The 21,396-nt window shown below is 37.8% G+C and overlaps 1 protein-coding gene across 1 annotated transcript in view; it reads right to left on the minus strand.

Annotated features, from left to right (window-relative positions):
• Positions 1 to 21,396, minus strand: part of FAM178A (family with sequence similarity 178, member A) — a 57,618-nt gene that overhangs the window by 6,381 nt on the left and 29,841 nt on the right. Inside the window, exons 2-13 of the mRNA XM_009894265.1 lie at positions 16,627 to 16,885; positions 13,412 to 13,533; positions 12,657 to 12,904; positions 9,721 to 9,803; positions 8,624 to 8,740; positions 8,190 to 8,357; positions 6,274 to 6,376; positions 4,754 to 4,829; positions 2,862 to 3,003; positions 2,305 to 2,413; positions 1,000 to 1,176; positions 324 to 421 (exon numbers count right to left, since the gene is read on the minus strand). Of these exons, the coding sequence (XP_009892567.1) occupies positions 324 to 421; positions 1,000 to 1,176; positions 2,305 to 2,413; positions 2,862 to 3,003; positions 4,754 to 4,829; positions 6,274 to 6,376; positions 8,190 to 8,357; positions 8,624 to 8,740; positions 9,721 to 9,803; positions 12,657 to 12,904; positions 13,412 to 13,533; positions 16,627 to 16,885 (1,702 nt within the window). The remainder of the gene's footprint in view (positions 1 to 323; positions 422 to 999; positions 1,177 to 2,304; positions 2,414 to 2,861; positions 3,004 to 4,753; positions 4,830 to 6,273; positions 6,377 to 8,189; positions 8,358 to 8,623; positions 8,741 to 9,720; positions 9,804 to 12,656; positions 12,905 to 13,411; positions 13,534 to 16,626; positions 16,886 to 21,396) is intronic.

Below are 21,396 nucleotides of genomic sequence, written 5' to 3' on the forward strand. Positions count from 1 at the left end.
AATCTGTAGTTGTTAAGCCTTTCTTTACTATAGGGTACCAGGAAGTTTGCAGCCCAGAAAACTACACAAAAAATGTAAATTGACCCTTTTTTGCAGCAGAGGCTATCAAGAAGCCATATATATATACATACACACACACAAAATAAGAAATGCACATACATCTGTAACATATCAGTAAACTCAAATACATTATTTTTTTTTTAAGCATCACAAAATACCTATTGCAATTATCAGACTTTGAGCTTATACAAATAAACCAGCTCTTAATGATACAAATTAACTGTTAATTATACTATGTATTTCTGATGTTATTGTGTCATTACCGTCCACGTACTATCCAGCTAGGGACCAGCTGAACCAGCCACAGGAGATTATGATGATGACTGGAGAGTTCACTCACCGCCAGGCAGAGCTCAGGCATCTTTCAAAGAACAACAACAACAACAAACCTCAAAAATTACTGAAGAACAGATATGGTGAGTATTTGTTTTATTTGCAAAAGAGTACACATCTACTTCCTAGAAACATACACAACATAAATGTTAAAAGGAATTGAGCTAATAAGAGATTATGTGCATAAAGACATTTCTGCATTGCACCTGTAGTTAAGTCTGCTAAATACTATTTTACAGTAGGGTAGTTGAGATCAGGTTGCTTTTCATGACATTTTATCAGCTTAGTGCAGACATTTCTTCCTTGTTTCAGGGAGCCATTTTAAACATACAGCTATTTTAATAAATATAAGATTAAGTTCAATACAACAGTCCCCTTGCAAAAGGCAACAGGCAAGCATAATGTCAGGTGACAAAAACGCTCTCAAGTAGAGCCACCCACCTCCTAAATCTCACACAAATCCAAAGCTCCCAATATTTTCATATTACATTTTCAAACAGTATTTTTCTAATGTCAAGAAAAGATGAAAATATCAAAACAGAAGTTTCTTGAAAATTATTTTGCAGTTTCATTAATCTAGTACAAGAACATTATTTATGAAGTTACCTTTGTATCCCATTCTTTTATATTTTTCAGAAGCTTTATGAAAAGGCACTGAAAATCTATCAAAGGAATTTGTTTTAACTGTTTCTCCAAGCTTATTTTAAATAGCAATAGAAGCAGCAGCAATATTTCTTGATCAGTATATCCACCTTGAATTACTGTTGTACAGAAACCTAGAAACTTTAAAAGAAATAAAAAGCATTAAAATATGAAATTGGTTTAGCTTATTTTAAAAACGTGATGAGAACTTAAGTTTTCCACCTTCAAATGCACCTCAAATGATATATTGTTCTTGCAACTCTTGTGTACTAACATCTCCCAGTAACTGCACTCTATTTTTTTTTTATACCTGCTGGAGGCTCATCTTTTGAACAACGGCAATATTCCCTGGACATTACAGGAGTTGGAAAGATCTTTCTCCACTGCACAGATAATCCTTATCTAACTGAATGAAAGAATGACAGACGTTCTAAATATATAAGTAATCCTGAAAATATAAATCAAGAGATTTTTTCCCACCCAAGTATTATCACATGGGTTAGTTACAATACGGGATGTGTGCGTAAATGAGAACACAAATTAATCAAGAGATGTGTATTCTGTCTCTAGTGAAGATGCTCCAAGTGCTTCCTTTTGATCTAAATGATTTTTAACTATAAAATCTCTACAGAAATTATGCTAGGAGGATTCAAATACTTCCACAAGGAAAACTCTGAAGTCAGTTGTAAAGTCAATATTTTCACCATACAACCTTTAATCACAGAGAACTAGCCTGTGAAGTGTGACCAGCACTCATTCAGCCTACGGTCAGCGCATGGATCCAATAGCTCACTTCCACAGAAGAGAGTCGGTCACAGTTCCACCTGCCTTCCATGAGGTCCCACCTCATTCACCTTGTGCCACACAGGACCTGATCGCGCACCCCCAAGACCTGCGCTAATACACCAAGGCAGCATCAAACATACCACCCAATATCAACTCCCCTTCCCATTTCCACTGGAACAAAGAAACGGATAGTTTCTTCTACACAAGGGAGCAGAGACATTTGATAAAGCGCCACAGCTGGAAAAGAGAGGCAGTGGAACCGTGCAGTTGTGAGTGAAGCCAATAGAAGCCAGGGAGAAAGGAAACACTGAAGTTTGCAATAAGCCTGCTGGATGTGAAGCTGAAACCCCATGATACCATCTACTCACAAAACATGCCCAGGCCTAGATTAAGACACCAGACTTTTGCTAAAAAACAAAAGGAAGCAACAAAAAACCCTCAGCACCCCTCCAAAAAGCCCCACACTAACTGGAGTTTTCTCACCTTAATCACATTTATCAAATTGTTTTCTGGTAGATTGGAGAAGGCTGGACTGGCAGAGGTTAGGTCTCCTTTTGGATGTTGTTTGCTCACTGTTTCTTGCATCTGACTTCTAATAAAAGAGACACTAATCTGAACGATAAATCAACAATTTAAAGGCTCACAAAAACTTATTTGCAAACTGAAGGAAAAAAACCCTCTACGTTTCAAAATGCTTTCAAATCAAGACAATCCTCAGTTACAGAGCACACACATCTATCCTCGCTTCTAACCCATTACTTACAATTCTGCCCAGCTATTGCAGCAACAATTCTTGTAAACCTCCATTAGGAAGGTGCAGGACAAAGGACAATGCTCCGGTTTGCTGAATCCTTACCTGGTAGGCATTGTTTATAAAGTTCTGGCTTGTTTTTATTAAGACCTGAGCTGAGAATTTAAAGAAGAGCATGGCTTGATGGAAGGTAGAGGAAATAAAAGAAAGCCTTCTGATTCTATGTTCTAAGCACAAGACTTGCTTTCACAGGATCTAAGCAATAAATATCAAAAAGGAAAACACTTACAAAATATCACACTCGTTAAAGTTGGGCTGAAGATGCTGCAATGGAAAAAGAGATCTAAACGCAACACCCATATTGACAAAAACAGCTGACACATCAGCTAGCGAAGGAATCCACGGTTTAGACTGTTCATCACTGATGGAAGCTACGAGTAAAAGACATGGAATGGATTAGTTTTAAATTTAGTTCTTAGCATTCATTCCTTCTTTTAAGGGAAACAAATATGCTCAATCTGCATCAATTCTACCAGCTCTCATCTCAGGAGAGTTGGTGCATCGAACAATATACTTATTTTCAGAATCTGGGGGAGCGGGGAGGGGAAGTAGTCTAACACAGTATTTTATGCTAGAGAAACATCTTGTCTATGTAACAGGTGAATTACTTAAAAGTTCCACCCATTTTGCCCTCACAGCTCTCTTTCATCACAAACTGCAGAATAAGCAAGAAGGCAATATTTACTTTCAAGAGACTACATAAATTACTGTTCTGTGTAGGTACAAGTACAAGGGTGTTATAGTGGGAATGGAATTAGAGCTAAATAAGATAGAAAACTTGCCCGTTTTCAAATAACACAAGTGCTAAACAGATGGCATTCACTTATTTGACAGAAATAAGAAACAATGCCCATTGCAAAAAGGGCTGATTTGCATGATTACTTGTGTCTGAAAGTCTGAAAACTGTACAGGGGATTCTCTGTAGGACACTAAACTAGCAAGGTAACATCAAACTACTTGCAGCAACTACTTTTCCAGACAATAACAGAAGTTGCTAGAATTCTGAATTGGGTCAATTTTGTGTCTTAGAGCTAAGTCTGCAAGAAACAACACACAAATACAATGGAACGTAACATTCAAGACACTATAGGTTCAGATCTCAGTGTTGAATTCAGTAAAAAAACCAACAAAAAAGATGCACCCTTAGTTAAGCACTGGAACAGAATGTCTCAAAATGATTTAAAGACTCCACAGTGGCAATTTTAAAGTGGTTAGACAACTTTCCACGAGCAACTGTAGCCTATGCAATCCTGCTCCAAGGTCAGTGATCTGCTGGGATCTCTCCCAGCCTTAATTCTTTGAATGCTCATTCATCAGCTTGAACTGTTCGTTCAGAACCAAGCTTAGTGACAGGAAGGCACAAAGTAAAGGAGGCTACATACCCTCTCGTATCAGCTCACAGTGTGATTGCAAACAAGATTCAAAATACGGGGTACAATTTGGACAGGCCTGAGCAAGTACTTCAAGAGAACTGCATTAAGTTAATGATGTTAACTGGCAGGCTTAAATGAATGGGTCTGAATAACGTGAAGACATGGAGAACATAAAGGAACTTGTACTGGAGACGTATTTGAGAGTACAGATGAAGGCAGGCAAAACACACAAGACACGAGCAGCAGTGTGGGCTGAAGCAGATCCTTGAAAGTGTTTTTGTGCAGGTGTATGATTCTTTCCACTTTTGCCATTTATCTGGAAAGTAACCTACGCAGTACTACATCCTGGATATGGCTACATGAAAAACATTTTGTATAAGATGTTAAGATATGAAATGAATGCCTGAATCTTCCAAAGTAAAAGATGGAAAGGATAGTAAACTTTTGAGCAGACTGGGCTCCTCTTCAGGTCAATTCTATTTGCAAAAGACGTGAGTTTAAAAGGCTGTGTACTGGATGCACTGCTTTGCAAATATATGCCAGGACCGCATCCTGTGGTGCGACTTGCACACACTCAGCGAAGACCAACTCCTAGCTTTTGTGCATTATGTAACTAACAGAAGAGCCTAAATTCATGCCAGAATTACAGAACAGAGCCGCTGCCTTTTACTTCTTCCCCAATACTTTTCTATACTTAACAGAAGGGAAACAATTCAGGTGGTTAGTTTTCCATCCTTCAAATACTCACCATTTTTTAGTGTTATCTCCATCAATCTGTCTAAAATCTGGGTGGAAACACAATAGTCAGGATGAACAGACATCATCTGTGGAGAAAAGAAGCTACATGTCAAACACCAAGTAGCACGACAGCACCAGTTTCCTTTTAATTAAAAAAAAATTAATCAACTCTTTGGTAAAATAAAATAAGAAACAATAACAGAAAAAAACCCAACCCCAAAGCCTCTAAAGCAAGATAGACCAAGGAGAACAGACTATTGTGAATATCGATTATTTCAAGCAGGGCACAGAAATGAATACTTTAAAATTAATTATTTGCAGTATCAGAATGCTGCAATGCCATGTTAAATCTTGGTTCATAAGAAGGTACTGAGGGTTAAGAGAATGGGAAGTATGTATCCCTTTGGAACCCATTTGCATCTGTGATCAAATCAAACACCTTGATCAGGAGCAGGGGCAACAGTTAATTACAACCTTTTCCAATCATGACCAAGTCGAATATATGAAATACTAAACCAAAACAATGAATTCTTAGTTTTCATGGAACTCTAAGCTACAAAAACATGACTATGAAGTACAGTTCAGGTTTCCTGGAGCATTTCACTAGCCCAGCAAAAAAACTCTTCCTCTTCTTCCTCAAGTGCTGGACAGTTTCCTGCTCTGTAAGTGAGCTGAATTGGCTCACACTTCCTTCTTATGAACACCAAGGCTCACACAAGGGGCGGACGGCAATTTTTCTACTGGCTGCAAGGAAGGACACAGAGAAGGAAAATGCTTCCCTTCTGGCAAAAGCAGAAATCCAGTCAACAGACACAGGCTGCAATTTCACAGGCTTTCTTTTTTGTTTCAGGCACAGTTAGAATGTGGTAAATAACAGAATGCAGACTAGAGAAGGGCATTTTTGTGAGTAACAGAACAATGTAAATTCCTGGGGATATAGACATGGAAACAGACATCTAGCAAGCAGGAAGCCAGCACACTTCGAGAATGGCTCCAGACTTTTTCCTGAGCCATAACACACATCAACCTTTTCCAAATGAAAATTATCTGATAATAAGGGTTATCTCTGATGATTTACAATGTGATATATGTAGAAATGGTACTTTTGCACACTGCAACACATTTGGGGTGGTGGTTTTTATTGTTTTTTAAGGGTGGAAGGAAATAAGATTAACATTTGCTTGTTATTTGGCCCACTCTGGTCCACTCTATTATAACCTGCAATCTCTTCTCAGCTAGCATGTACTGTGCCCTTTTCAAATGCAGTAACACATATGAAGATGGACAGGAACGTGCAACTTTGCAGTCACTCAGAAGGTGTGGAGAAAAAGCTATCTCTAGTACTTGACCCCTAGTGACAATTAAAGTATTTCAGACTGGAAAACAAATCAGAACCCAGAAAGAAAAGATTTAAAATTTGTTAATGCAACAGATTCACAAACTTGTTCTTATTTTTCCTGGTACAACTGCCTTCCAGGAAGAATATTATACCTGGACAAAAGTATAACTGCATGAACAGTATAGTCTTACCTGGAAAAGCCACTTTAGAATTGGTATGGGACACAAGATACAACTGTAAGCAGAACTCAGAAAACCATTAATAGCTAAAGAAAGCTGCTGTGTTACACCAGAACTGTAAGACAAAGATTGGGGTGGGGGAAGAGGAGAAAAATCAATCAGTGGTTGAATCAGCACTTTCACAAAAGCTTAAGAACTTCCCCACCCCTCAGATCATCATCAACAGCAAAAAGAGAGATCTGAACATCCAAAACAAATGTTATCCTTATGCTCTTACGTATATGAAATACTACAGTAATTAAACCCTACTTGTGATTCAGAACAACTATCTTTTTCTCCAGAATGTCGTACCATATAATTTGGAAACATTTGTATTAGTAGAGAATAACAGCTTCAAACAAACATTGATTTACACTACTGTACTATGAACCATTATGTCTGTCTACACAGATGGACTGCTATGCTCCGTGAGACCAGTGAATAAGATTTTTTTTTTTTACTGTCCCATAACCTTTACCAACACTTTTAGAAGAGAAAAAAACATTTGTTTGAAATTTTTAAAATAATCTTTTAAAGAGCCTGGAGGCAAACGAATGCAATTAAAAATCAAACAATCTAATCTTACTGTGCAAATTTGTGAGGTGCAAAAGGTAACTTTTGGAAGAACAGAAAATATGTCATTTTTATTACTGAATTATTTTAGCTTTAGTCTTCTTTCAAAAGTCAGGTATGTCATAAGCAGCTGAATTAGTGATATCCAGTTTCCCACATACCCTTCTTTACTCTCCTCTATTCTCAGTATCTACTAAAACAAGTAGTGCTGATGAGAGATCTGTATCCTAACTTCTCCATATACCTTCTACCTGTCTGACTGAACAAGCGGCTAGGAAGACATCCATGCGCCAACTGGACAGCCAGTACATGCCAGCTGTGCCAACTGGGAAGAATGCATAAGCAATTAAATCATAATTGCCTTCTGGGAGGGATGATTCGTTTCTCATTCCTCTAGTCACTGATTTACAAGATACTTTTGAAGCTTATATCCTTGTGATCTTCAAAACATATTGATAGAAAGACCCGAAGCCAAAAAGAGTGTATCACAAACATCACTTCCCCAAGAGATGAGAAAAAGCCACCCTCCTCCTCTTCACATCCATAACAGCACATACAAATGTATACAAAATCCTTTAAGACGAAATGAATTCTCTCAGTTTCACTGATGCAAGTTCAGAATAAAATGGCAACTGAAATAACTAGGATTTTTCAGGATTTGAACTTGTGGTATTAGGCAAGAATTTGTCCAGCTATTTGTAGCCTGACAACCTCATAAATATAGAGCACAAATTCTGATGAGTTACAGAACAGTTGTTTATACACATACAGACACGCTGCTAGCTCAGTGACTGAATCTAACAGATGTCAGAGACTGTGACTTTCTGCAATCCTCATTATGTGGAGCCCTCAGTCCCAGGCCCACGCAGGATGAAAACACATAAAAGTCTTTCAGCAGACATAATGCAACATTAGCAGGTCACAAATCAGTTCACCACAAAGGTCCTCTTTCTGTTTCAGGATAGTTAAGCTTTTGTTCATTTTAACATTTCACTTCTGCATTGATCTTCCATAAAACTGGTCAGATTATCAACAATAGCCCAACACAGCAGAAATCTGGAAGAGACTAGAACATCTATTTTTTAACTTATGTCTAAGATGCTTTTCAAGAATTCCAAAGGAGGAAAGAAGGAAGCTTCAAGCAACAATTCACTGTTCTGTAAAGTTAACCTGGAACGGAGAATTCCAGGGAAAGAGAGTCAGTCTTGCCTACTTAGTGAGACAGAGCTCATTTGCATGCAAAGGTATTATTTTATCTTAAAATCTGCTAACACTGAAGAAAATTGTACAACACAGAGTGAAGAAGATATTCTTACCTAAGAAGGAGCTTTTCTATAGGATTCTGAGGGACAAAATGAAAATTCCTTAAGTCAAGGTTATGTTGATTGAAGACTTTCCCAGAGGTTGATAAATCAAATATATCTTCTCCAGGGTGGTAGTCAGGTATGGCATGAGCTATTACTGAGAATTTCTTTATAAATGCCCTGTAAAATTCAAAATTGCTTCCATGAATTTAAACATTGAGAGGGTATTTTCTGGTTGAGACAGTTATTTTCAGATAAACATGTGAGCCTTATGAGAAACCTGAATTGTTAAAGTACAGTAATGTCCAAGAAAATCGACCCAACCCCCAAAAGACAACAAAAATAGTTCACATTAAACATATTAACAACAACTGATGGAAACAGATTAGAAAAAAAGGCTAGAAAAGTAAAGAACTAGATTTAATTGGTTTTGGAGTTGGAAAGACCTGTGCTCTTCTGAGAGATCTTCATCTCCACTGGCATTCTCCTCATCTTCTCCATCAGAAGAATCAATTTCCCTTTTTTGTATGTCTTCCTGTAACCGCTTTTCTAATTCATCTACCCTGAAATAACAGTAGCAGCAGAACATATGATCACCATTTTATTTACAATAAAATATTTACAAAGTATTTACAACAGAATACAACAAATTTTAAGCTCTGAATGTCAACCTAGGAGTCAGTAGCCAATTCTGCACAGCAAAAGCATGTGAGACATTGCATCTGTGCAAAAAGCAAGCATCTTCCTATTCCAAGATACAAAGTGGATTTTTCCCAAAGCCTCATGAATTTCCAACAGCACATTCAATCACTAGTTTAAACAGAGACAAATACACTCAACCAACTTCTGACAGAATTTTTTGTAATTGCACAAAACTTTTAATCTTCTGGATTTTTTTTTTTTAAACATTATCCTAGTACTTTATGTGTTAAATAGTATTAATTATAGGAGCATTTACTACTCCATAGTCAGTTGGCCCATAGTTACTGGGGTATTTTTAAATAATACTAGGGTATTCTTTAATAAAAGCAGTTAATCACACATATACCCATCACCACCGCTTGCCATTAGTACATATAGCACATCACACTTTATACCCCAAAGACCTCTTGCAAGAACACTCATTAGTTCTGTTCACTCAACTGTGTAACTACTCAGATACTGATAGTTTACACAACTTCAGAAATCAAAACTGAGCTACAAATGCCTTTGAAGCACCCAGAACAGTCAGTACTTCTGTTTCATGCCTGACCAGCAGCTGCTAGCTGGCTCAGTGATCGACAACTAAGGAATCAGTAAATTTAGTCCAGTTCTTGAGGGGTAGACAGATGTATCACAAATCACTTACTATTGCTTGGAAGGAGCCTCTCATTCAGCTTTTACAGTTAAGCCGCACTTGTAGGTCCCACCAGATGTATTTAGCATCAGCCAGCAAAATTTAAGTTTGCTGCTACCCAAACTCCCTCAGTTTCAGGGAGATAAGGTAAATCTAAGCTCCTACAACTCCATCCCAAAATTTTCAAAGCATCTTTTAGAAACAAACCTTTTAGATTCTTCTTTCTCCTTCAAGAGATGTTCCAAGCTGTTCACATATGACACCTGGCTAACAACAGGAGGCTTAGAAAGCTGTAAATGAAACAGTAAGAAATTAGAAAAATACCACTAACTATCAATTCATTCAGTTAGACAATAAACATAATCAAAATAGAAACTTCTTCCAGTTTTAATATTTTACCTGAAGATAAAAGCTCAAAGGAGACCCTGAATAACAGGATGATTAACAGTTTAGGTTTCTCAGTCCCTTGACAATTTTATATAATGGTCAAATCTCTCTCAGAGATTAATTTAGAAATAACTGTGCTTCTCTATGCATCTCTGCTTCTCTCCCTGGGGCTGACTTCCAGCTAACCTTCACAAAGAGCCTTAGCATCAGAAGCCTTTTACCTCACAGCTTTATTATTATCATCCACTGAGACCCTGGGAATCTGCAGTCTCGTGCATGAGACAAACTCCAAAAATTATTCAGTACCTCTTTGTTACTTTCAGGAGTCCCTAGAGGGCAAAGCACCAGTATTCGCTAAATTACGTCCAAAATCATCAGACAAAACAAAGCTTCCAATCAAAATCCTAATACAAACCCAAATTAAGAAGCTAATAAGTAGAATTAAAAACCAAACCAAAAAAACACAAAGAAAATCTCAACCACCAACAAAATTAGTTTGTTTTCCATTAGCCCGTGTTTTATTCAGCTCATAGCAGACAAAGATTTGAAGTCTTTTATGGCCACAATTCAGTTCCTTGGATAAGTAGTGACCTTCTGACACCACCACCTTAAATTTCAAGCCTCTTACTAGTGACAAAGCTTCTTCCTATGAGCCCGTTCATTTTCAAAGAACACAATTCAATAAGAGCATACCCTCTCATTGGGGATTTTCTATTACCCAAAGTTAACAGAAGTTAGTTTGAGAAGTCAGCGTCCACCTGCTAATAAAAAAGCCAGTTAATACAGCATTAATTTTTGGTATTCAGAGACATCTTTCAAATGGAACAAGCAGCATATCTTTGTGTGGAAAATCTTGTGGGAAAGCTTAAGACCTCTTACTTTATTTTATATCTGGTTAATATGTCTGAAACAACTGCTAAACAACTGAGGAATCAAGACTTTATTCCAACGTGCATGTATGCCACTTCTTCAAGACAAGAAAAGAATGCTAGTATATGTAAAAACCATGGCCATGGAAATTTTGGGACAGTTCTTAACTGTTTTGTCTTACTTGGCCATTAATTATGCAGAAAAAGGATAGGCCAAATGCTGCAGTCACACACGTGTTCCACAACCATTTGATCTAGGCTGCATCTCTTTATCACTCAACCACTAATTACATAGACATATTGGTTAAGATCGTGGAATATATACGTAACCACACAAGTCTGATCTATAACACGCTTGCATAATGAATTGTAAGGACAGATAAAATAATTATGGCTGTTCAACATCTGCCTATGGAAATAGAAACCCAGTCAACCAATAAACAAAACGGTTTCAGAGTTTTAAAAACAGGAGGAGAGGAAGATGAGAGAACTTAAAGAGGTATTCTGCTGTTTGTTTTCTGCTGTAGAAAAACTGCTGTGAGCTGACCCCAACAGCAGCTAAGCACCACACAGCTTGTTCATTTCCCTGCCCAGTGAAGGAGGGAAGTGAATAAGAAGAGCAAAAGCAAGAAGACTCATGGGTCAACATAAAGCTAGTTTAATTAGTGAAGGAAAAAGGGGTAACGGGGAAAAGAAAAAGTGACGCAATCACTCAGCACCTCCCACAAGCAGAAGGATGCCCAACTAGACTCTGAGTAACAGCTACATGCCAGACCAACTCCCCGTGCTTGGTTTTTATTGCTGAGTATGACACTATGTGGCATGGAATATATCCCTTCGGACATCTGGGGTCAGCTGTCTGGGCCGTGTCCCTTCCCAGCTTTTTGTCTGCTCCAGCCTAATCACTGAAGGGACTGAGTGAGAAGAGAAAGCCTTGATGCTATACAAGTACTGCTCCACCATAGCCAGAAGACTTATCAACACTGGTTTTGTCCAAAACACACAGCACCATACAGCTGTTATGAAGAAAATTAATTTCAACCCAGCCAGACTCAGTACAAAATCTTTTTATTTAAATGCAGCCACTTCCAACCTTGTGAGGAATGCTACACTAAGTCCTACTGCAGGACCTTCCTAATTAAAACATTAAATTATTTCACAATAAAACTTCAAAATCACTACTTATTGACAAGCTGTTATTGAAACGCTAACTTTTCAAAACACAGATCAATTCATCACCATAATATCCTGTAAACTGTGATTCAAACACTTCATCTATCCCCTTGTGAGCAGAAGCAGTCATTCAGCTTTTTTAAATCCTTTCTAAAAATACATATGATTTCCATGAAATTCAACCTCAAAGAAAACATCACACTTACAGATCAAGAACTCATCCACAGATTTCTGACAATCACAGACCGTGACAAAGATACGACTGGAGTCTAGCACACAGATCTCTCAACATCTAAGTCAGTTTCCTCTAGTTAATTTCAACTCAAAAATCACACCTTACCTATCAGGAAAATCAAAACATTAGACACCCTCATCTTCTAAATGTAACATCCTGCCTGTTTCTTTAGGGCAAAAAAGCAAAACCAGAATCCCTAAAAACCACCAAAAGGCATACAGCTAATGTATGACAGCTAATGTATGTACAGCTGACCCATGTCTCAGCCATTCCAAGGGAAAGCACAGTAACAAGCACACACTTTCTCTGACTACGTTGCACTGTACAGCACAGGACCCTTAAGCTGAGTAACCAGTTTTGCAGGCAAATAATTCTGCGTTTTCATGCATTATGAATAAAAAAAAAAATCATATAAAAAATGTAACGTAACAAAGTTGATGCAATGTTTCTTGTTTTGTTGGTTTTTTTTAGCCACTTACATGAAGCTTCACTGATGGAGTCATGGTGTCCTGCAAAGAACCGTCAAGACAAGATTCTTCCAGGGCTCCTTCCTGCAGCTTGGGACTGGAAGAGAGAATTTCTTGCAGTGGCATGAATACTACTTCATCATCGTCATCATCATCATCTAGACTGTATTCCAAATTCTCATCTTCACTATCAAAGCTGCTTTTTGATTTTCCATTCAACTTGGACTTGTCTGTACACGCGCTTTCAACTTTTAACTCTCCTGAGAGTTTTAAAGACATATGGCCACTGTCCATGCACCCTTCTTTAAAAGACAACGAAAGGGGAACACTTTTACTAGTCTCTTCTGAGAGTGCAAGTTTCCCAGAATCTTCCACTGAGCAAGAATCAGAAGCATCTTCTGAAGTCTTGTCTTCTGTTTTTGAAAAATTGTTGCTAGATTGAATACTGTAAGCTTTATCATGTGTGCATCTTTCTGGTCTTTTCCCATCTTGCTCCTTCTTAGCATCCAATACCTGAGATAAGCCAGCATTCTGGAGATGAGATTCCACACCTTTTGTTTGTGTTAAGTGGTGGGGAGAAGGCAACACAGTACTTTTTTCCTGAGAAAGAAGAAGGGACTTTTCCAAGAAAAAAAGTGAGTTAGCCACCTGCAATTGATTCTCTTTGGTATCCACAACAGAAATGTGGTTATTTTTATCAGGACTGTGTGCAGAATATGAAGATGACAAACCTACAGAAGGACAATTATTTCTCTCATTTTCATTGCTTGAGTTGAGGTATTCCTCTGAAAGAGCAGAGTCGTATCTAGGTAAAGCAGCAGCCTCCATTAGTTGCAGAACATCACCACAAGTAGACTTTAAAAGAATATTTTTTACAAATTCAGACCTCCTATTTTTGCATTTTGTAGATGATCTACTAAAAGCGGGGTCATTCAAACTTGATACTTCAGATTGATTTGAACTGTCTGCATCCACACTCATGGCAGTGCGTTTTCTTTTACCAGGAAAGTCTATTTGTTTGGATTGCCCAGAAGAAATCTTAGATGTAAGGCAGAGTGAAGGAACAGTCAGGCTCTTCTGCATCTCAGACATTCTCAGTGCATTTGGAGAAGATCCCTCATGTTTTGAAACCTGCTTTGGTTGAGATGGGTCATCTATGAAGTGTTTAAGAAAAAAGTAAACCACTGTTGTCATGTTAAAAAGATAACAATAGTAAAAAAAAAAAAGTCAAAACCATAACAGCTTACCCTTTAAAAAACTAACTTATGTTTTTAAGTCAACTATGACTGGAATTTTTATCAGAAACTACAATACTTCCATTCTGCTTGAACACAGTGGACCACAATTAATATTTAGCTACAATAATAATGCAACAATACAGTATCAGCTAACTTGGAAATGAAATTAAACCCTTTTAATTTAAAGCAGCTCAGTAGCCACTGTAGAACAATTTTCCTATACATTAGAATCAATTAGTCTTTGGAAACAGACAATAGCTCAGTTGAGGTACGGGACTGAAAGGAAGTTTCTGCAATTACATATATGATTATAAATAATGAACAGTATGAAAAGTATTTTGGAAATACTGCAATAATTTTAACAGTGGTCATAAAAAAGCATTCAGAATATGATGAAATCTGTTTTCAGGCTGCAGTTCTATGCCACTGGAGCCCACCTTCCTCATCATGCTTTTCTGCTTCCTGCCTTAAGCAGGAAGCACCACCAGCACCTGGACACTTCATGGGAAGCTACTTAATGGAGCTAATACCACTGACAACTTCCCAACTCAATTTTCAGCCAGATCAGCTTCTCGCACCGCTGGCGAAGTCTCAGCACTGGCACAGACAGGAAGTGAAGCACAGCAGCAATGAGTCCAATAGGTTTACACAACGATGGACCCACAATATGGGAATATTCTCCTTGTTTTGGGGGTGTGTGTCCCCTTTTTTATTTTTTAAAATCATCCTGCTGACCTATCTCAAGCTTCTATTCACATGAGCTTTTTACATTCAGTTATACTTACTATAGAACAAAAAGCAACAAGAATACCAGTTAAACTTCAGTGTTTGGTTCAACAAGAATATTCTTTTTGAATTAAGCTAAAAGGCAAAATTTGTTAACCACCACAGAGAACACAGATTTTCCAAAATGCAAGAGAAACTATAAAAATAATTATGAATTAAGGGTTTAAGATAAAGAAATAGTAGTACTTGTAATTAAGTTACAATCTGGTTTTCACTAAAATTCCAAATTACTTTTAAACCTCTTCAAGCTTGCCACATATTAGAAATAACCTTGTTTATACAGCAGTCTTTTTTTTTTTTTTGAGACAGAGAAGACAGAAATATGTAACTTCAAGGAAAAAAAGAGAGAGACATTAAGGGATAAACCCAATTATTTAAATTAATTCCGTATTATCAGCACTACTTCTACCTGAGGCAGTCTCCCTTGAACCAGAATGTGGTATTTCTCTTAAAGGACATCCATTTCCCTAAAAGTAAAGATGAAGAAAATAAAAAAGTTAATCACATCCTTTTTAAAACCAGGTTGTTGATGTCTTGACTCAAGTGTCAAATCCAGCACAGACTTAGTTCCACACACCCCTAGAAATATGGTAATATACTTCAAGACAAACTTAAAACACAGCCGCAAAGATGTCAACAAAAGGACTCTCCACAACCCAAATTTTGTATCTATTCTTCAGATTGGCCTCCGGTTCTAAATCTCTCCAATCATAGGGCCATTAGTCACTTGCATCCCTGGGCTCTATGGCAACATAACCCAGCTGGCTTTCCTCAAACTAGTCATTAGAAACTTAGATAACAAAATGACAGAAAGCACAGACAAGCAAATACAGAGGGAGGGATGCAAAGGAGAAAAGGAAATACAAACTAAACAATCCTGCCCCCTCCTCCCCCCAGCTTCATAGCACATTATGGAGGTGCACATAATGATCTTCCTTGCAAGTAACCAGCAAGCTTTTAAAGGGCTCTCCTGGTTGGTAAAAAAAGTAAATATAATTCAACCTCTAATGAAATACTACATACCTAATAGGACCATTCCCACCTCTATCTAAATACTGTGGCTTAAGTGCATAAATCTGAACTGTTATTAACTGCAACTTCTAACTAGAAGAAATTTGCCAGGCTGTTCCATTCACTACATTGTAAGAAAACAAAAGGTTATAAGCCATTTAAGATAAAGACATTTTTTCTACAACATACAATTTAAAGTTACAATTTCCATTGCACTTCCATGCTTGCATCTAACCCAAAATACCTCCTCTGCTTTTAAACCAAGATTTCTTATTTATTGTAAACCAGTTAAGAACTGGCTTACCCAAGCACAACCTAAAATTTAGCAAAACATAGCAAAATTTTGCAAACAGCAAAAGAGCTTAAACTTTTGTTACATCCAAAAAAGACAGCACCAAGGACATCATCCTACATTGGCAAATTAAAAAAAAAAAAAAAAAAAAAAAAATCACATGCACAACAGGTTGCTGATATCCACCTTTAGCAACCCTTTTAAACACACCTGATATGTTACACTTGTTCCTGAGAATGGCTTTACAGCATGTGGCTTAGATTGATTGATTCTATATTTCTTCTGCTTGCTTTCTCCGCAGAGAGCTTCCAGTGACAACCTAAATTCAGAGTCAGGTGGAGCGCAGGGCAATTTCATGGGAAGACCTGGGTTTTGGCACAGAGATGTGCTGTTTACAGTGCCAAAAGCACAGGCTTTTGGAGTATCAGCTTCTGATGATGAAACCCATTTATCAGAGTCTGAGCTAGTGTCTTCTAGATCCATACGCTCAGTTTTCTGTTCCCAACTACTTCCACAAGAAAATGGTGCTCTTGCTACACCCAGACACTTCTCATTTCTTCCCTGTTCTGACTTGAGAGTTTTATTCTTTTTGGCCAAGAAAGAGCTGTGAGACCCTGCAGTAACAAGGAGCTTTTGAATCACAACTTTTGGGTACAACGAATCCAGTGCCTTGCATGCTCTGCCATTCTCTAAAATGTTTAGACTGTCCTTTTTCTCCTTAATTCCTCTCAGAAAGGCATCAATCACAGGACTTGTGTTTGGTGTTTGGTCTGGCATCTTTTTTCTTCTGACCTTCTTTGGAGAAGATATTTTCTTTTCAAAACGTTCAGTGCATACAACTGACAGTCCGATTCCTGCATCTTTTACATTTCCTCTTTCTGGTGAGCACAGGGTTTTGTTTTTATGGCCAATGTCTAAGAGATTAAAGAAGAGACAAATTATTCACAATCACAATATTGGAAAAAAATTATCTCATTGGACTGTATTACTTGATATTTTTTTCTCTCTCTCACACACAATCCAAAACAAATTTACTTAATAATTTAGTTTTTCTAGTGCCATGCGATTTATTTCATATCAAAGAATTGCATGATCTATGTCACAGCTTCAGTTCTTATAAAGAATGTAGCTTAACTGTGAGACACAACCTTGAAATAATAATTACATCACTATTTAAAGAAATAAATTTTAATAGGAAATTAACATTTCCAGTTAATTTTAAATATGTGCATTTTGACATATTGGCTAAGTTATACTCATCATATTGCTGCTCCAATTTGGAATACGATTGGACTATACTTCTGCACACTCACATAATTAAGACTCAGATAAATATCTTCCACTAAAAACCCCACATATTTACCTTGGTTTAAAACTGGTTTGAAGAACTCCGTAATGGTCTGGTTTCTGAAGAGAAAACATAACTTTATCTTTTTAAAAGAACAATACCCAAATAACCATACAGTGACTATTGATAAAATGAAAACACTGTAATTTATTTCTACAGATCTTTTTTAATGCCTGCAGCTCTTATTTCTGATAGCTCTTTCTGATAGATCAGAGAAAGAAAGCATCATCCTCATCGCCTTCTAGTCTTCACTCTGCTTAACTAATGAAGTCAACCTGCTAGTTTCCTCACTCAAACTGTTTCCTTTATCACCCTAGTGAGTCTTAACCACCCTTCCCACTTAAACTAAGCTTTCTTAAATGGGACTGACCTCACCAGCATCCAGTATTCTAGATGAGACCTCACCAGTGCTTTATGTGATGATGTTAACAACTTCCCTGTCTCCACTGTCAACATTTTGAGTTGGTAATGCCTACCGCATTTTTTTTTTTTTTAAGGTGTTATAGAGGTACGCAGCTTGCCTTCTCAATACCACCAGTGACCAAAACTTCTTTAATGCAATCAAGTCTAACCACAAAGTTCTATCTGCAAGTTGTAAAGTTCAACTAATCCTACAACTTTCTTCTTGTAGTCCAAAACCCTTCGTGCACCACTGTTTGTTGCTTTTTTCACACATATGGTGCCAGACTGGGATGCAAATTCCTATCTGCACTATTACCAGACTTCTCAGCAGGAACTAGTACCAGCACTGCCCCTTAACAAAATACATATGTCAGTGGCCTCCCTCCCAGCACACATTACGGGCATCTTCTGGCTTCCAACAGAAACATCAGTCTACAGCCATCTGTTTTTTACACATACACAACAAGATAATTAATAGCTTTAAATCAGAGGCATTTTCTCTGGCAAGAATAAGCGGAACGTGAGAACATGAAGGAATTTCCCCATGAGAGAATGCCAATTCTAAAAATGGGCAGATTGTCTGAGTAATGTACAATGTGAACATTAAAGTACATCAAGAATTATGAACTGGCTATTTTCACCTTCTCCCACGTAGCAAGGAAGTTAACTAACGATTTCAAAGCTATGCTTATGCCTGTTTTGGAAGTGTCTCTTCAAGTTCCAAAAAAGATACTAGCATGAGAAAGCAAGAATAACATAGGTTTGTTCAAGACCACCTTCCATCTTTTGTAACCTTCCTGTGCCTTCCAAAACAAAGCTATATCGTTACTGTCTGTACAACAGTGATTACAATGGCAAAACTTATTCATTTCAGATTCTAAGCTAACATATTCAAGCATCCATACATGACTGTGCTTTCACAGACTCAATAACCATTTCTGAAGTTCAGGCCAGAAGAACCCGCTGCTCACTTGTTCAAACAAAACTTGGATTTCATTTTGAATTTTTCCGTAAGCTTGTCACTTTCACTTTCACATTTTCTAACATGGCTTCTGCTTTTTTAGCACCTACACAAATACAAAAAGCTTTTTATAATGCATTGATACTTCTTTAATCAAGCTACTGGCAAGCAGTGATGTTTGAGAATACAGTAACTCATTGAAAAGCCACCTATAATCAGAATATATGAGCACACAAAACTGTCTTTTTGGCTTACCAAAGAGAACAGAAAAACTACTTGTCAAAGACTACTGGCCTCCAACCTGTCCCAGCTTAATCTGATGTAGGCCAAGATAAGCCCCTTCTTCCCATGTGCTGAAGCAACGAGGTGCCCAAATTTCAGTTCAACAGAAGAATCAGAAGGCTAAATTGCGGGTTTATTTACTGTTATTGCTGCTGCTGACTGATTAGTCTTTGTGCCCTAGACAACCTCCCACTCTGACACCCTGACCTCACCTTCCCATGCAAGCCTCTCTCTGCCTTGCATTCCTCAGGACACTCCCAATGCTTGTGACTGCTCTCGCAGCTGAAAAATCATCCTGTGCCCACAGCTTCCTGCACTGTCTACATTTTCAAAACCCTTCTATTTTCCTAACTAAGCACCTATACTTCTTCATTCCAGTTGAAAGCCCCACCTGCAATACCAACCACTGTGAGCAGTCCAAATCTCATTTTCAGTTACTTCTTAGATTTCTCTCCACACTTAAATCTTGAAGACAAAACAAAACCAAAGCCTTCTGCTATCTTCTTCCTTCTTTCCGCAGACACCGATTTTGAACAATTGCTTATCTCATTGTTGCATCCTTTTGCTGTCTTTTATTCCAAGTCCAATAGCTTTGTAACAAAACTCATGTTTGTTCCATAATTATACAAAGCCTTGTATAACATAACTGAGAGATTGGAGGCACTACCACTTAAAAAAAAAACAATCCAAAACCTCTTTTTTTCCTCCTAGGATAAAAGTTTAACTTGAGTAGAGAATAGACTATTTGTCTTAAAGTGCTTATCTACTCACATTTTCTACTTTGCATTCTACTGCTTTTTGGAAGAACAAGGGATAGGAACTGTCCAACTAAAACAGAGTAATAATTTCTCAATTGTATCTCAGACAAGAAAGTGTACTAGAAACTTGGGGGGGAAAAAAAGCAAGGGGTGAAAAAAAAGAAAGGATGAGATACAGTACAAGGAGGCACATGAGAAAGTACTGGGCTTTCCAACCTGCTTTTCATACATACGGAAGTAGAAAAAGAACATGTGATCTTTCCACGAACAGGACCATAACTGTTCACAGACTATTCACAGGAGGATTTCCACTGTTTTAGTAAGAGGTCAAATGGTCAACCCTAAAAGAATGAAGAACTGATAAAGCAACAGTTGTTGTGACTGATAAAGTCACAGTTGTTTAACGTTTAATTAATACATTAAACAACTTTGTCAACAACTATATAGCTCTGGTTAATGCTTTTCAGCAAAATACATAAATATGTTTTGCTGAATTTATCTCCATTAAAAATTATTCCATCATTTTTTGTGATATCTTAACTGAGACACCAAGGAGACCACTAAAAAACCCAGAGAAGAAAAGGCAAAATACATAAATACATGATCTCATTTGAAAAAGAAAAAAGCTACACAGCCAAGAGATACACCTAACAGACCGTTCAGGTCTGTCAAGATTACAGGCACAACCTGCACCAAAGAGGGAGGGAGAAAACTGTTTCACTTGTTTAAAAGACAACCCCCTAAGCATTCTTTAAAAGTAATTAGTATTTACAGCCATATCAGTGTTTATCTCTGATGGGATAAAAACTGTTACTTATAAAAATCTGTTCTGGAAACACTAGCAACAGCACAGAGAAAGCAAAGCCACACAACACTGGAATAAACTATAAAATGTAACTATACGCATTGAAAAGCATTGTAGAAATAACAACAAAACAAAAAAAAAAGAAAGTCCCACATAAAACATCACAACTGTCTTAGATGATCACAGCAAAACCAAAACACGGAGTAGTTTCACTTTTGTGGGCCAGACGCAATACAGAAGTGAAACTGAACTTTTACCTTCTCCCTTTCTGCCAAATGTCAAGGCTATCAAAAAAGATCAGCAGAAACAAACACAACGAGGTGCTGCTAACAGCATCAGAAAATTATGACTTGCCTCATACTGCAAGAAACAAGACTTATTTAACTTTCAGCCTCTGGAAAACCTCATCAGGTCTTTGGCAGAATGTGGATTTCTAGTTGGTAGACAGGTTTGTCATGTCTAAAAACTGCCATTGACCGCCACTACCTTGATTGGAGACCTTGTCCTCCAGCACCGTTAGCAGTACAGTTCACAGCTGGGACAGGCTTGAAATCTGCATCAATGACAACTGAAGTTCCCTCTTTAGAGCCGAGCTGCTGGAGCCCACCTAACTCTACAGGTAGGCTTGCTAACAATCACCGAGACGCAATACGGCAGCACATATGGCTACACGTGGGAGGACTCCTGTATTTTGAATGATGTGCTGAAGACGCTAGTCAGAACTTGGCCAGACATCTTCTGCAGTTTCTTTGCAGGCTGTCAGGTTGCCTGGCTACCAGGCGCCGCCAAATAAACAAACTACCATCACCACACGAGCACAAGGGCCAGCGCCTCAGGGCTGGAACTCCCAGTACGGGTGAGGAGGGCAC

Source organism: Charadrius vociferus, unplaced genomic scaffold, assembly GCF_000708025.1.
Source record: "Charadrius vociferus isolate BGI_N301 unplaced genomic scaffold, ASM70802v2 scaffold711, whole genome shotgun sequence".
NCBI classification, from domain to species: domain Eukaryota; kingdom Metazoa; phylum Chordata; class Aves; order Charadriiformes; family Charadriidae; genus Charadrius; species Charadrius vociferus.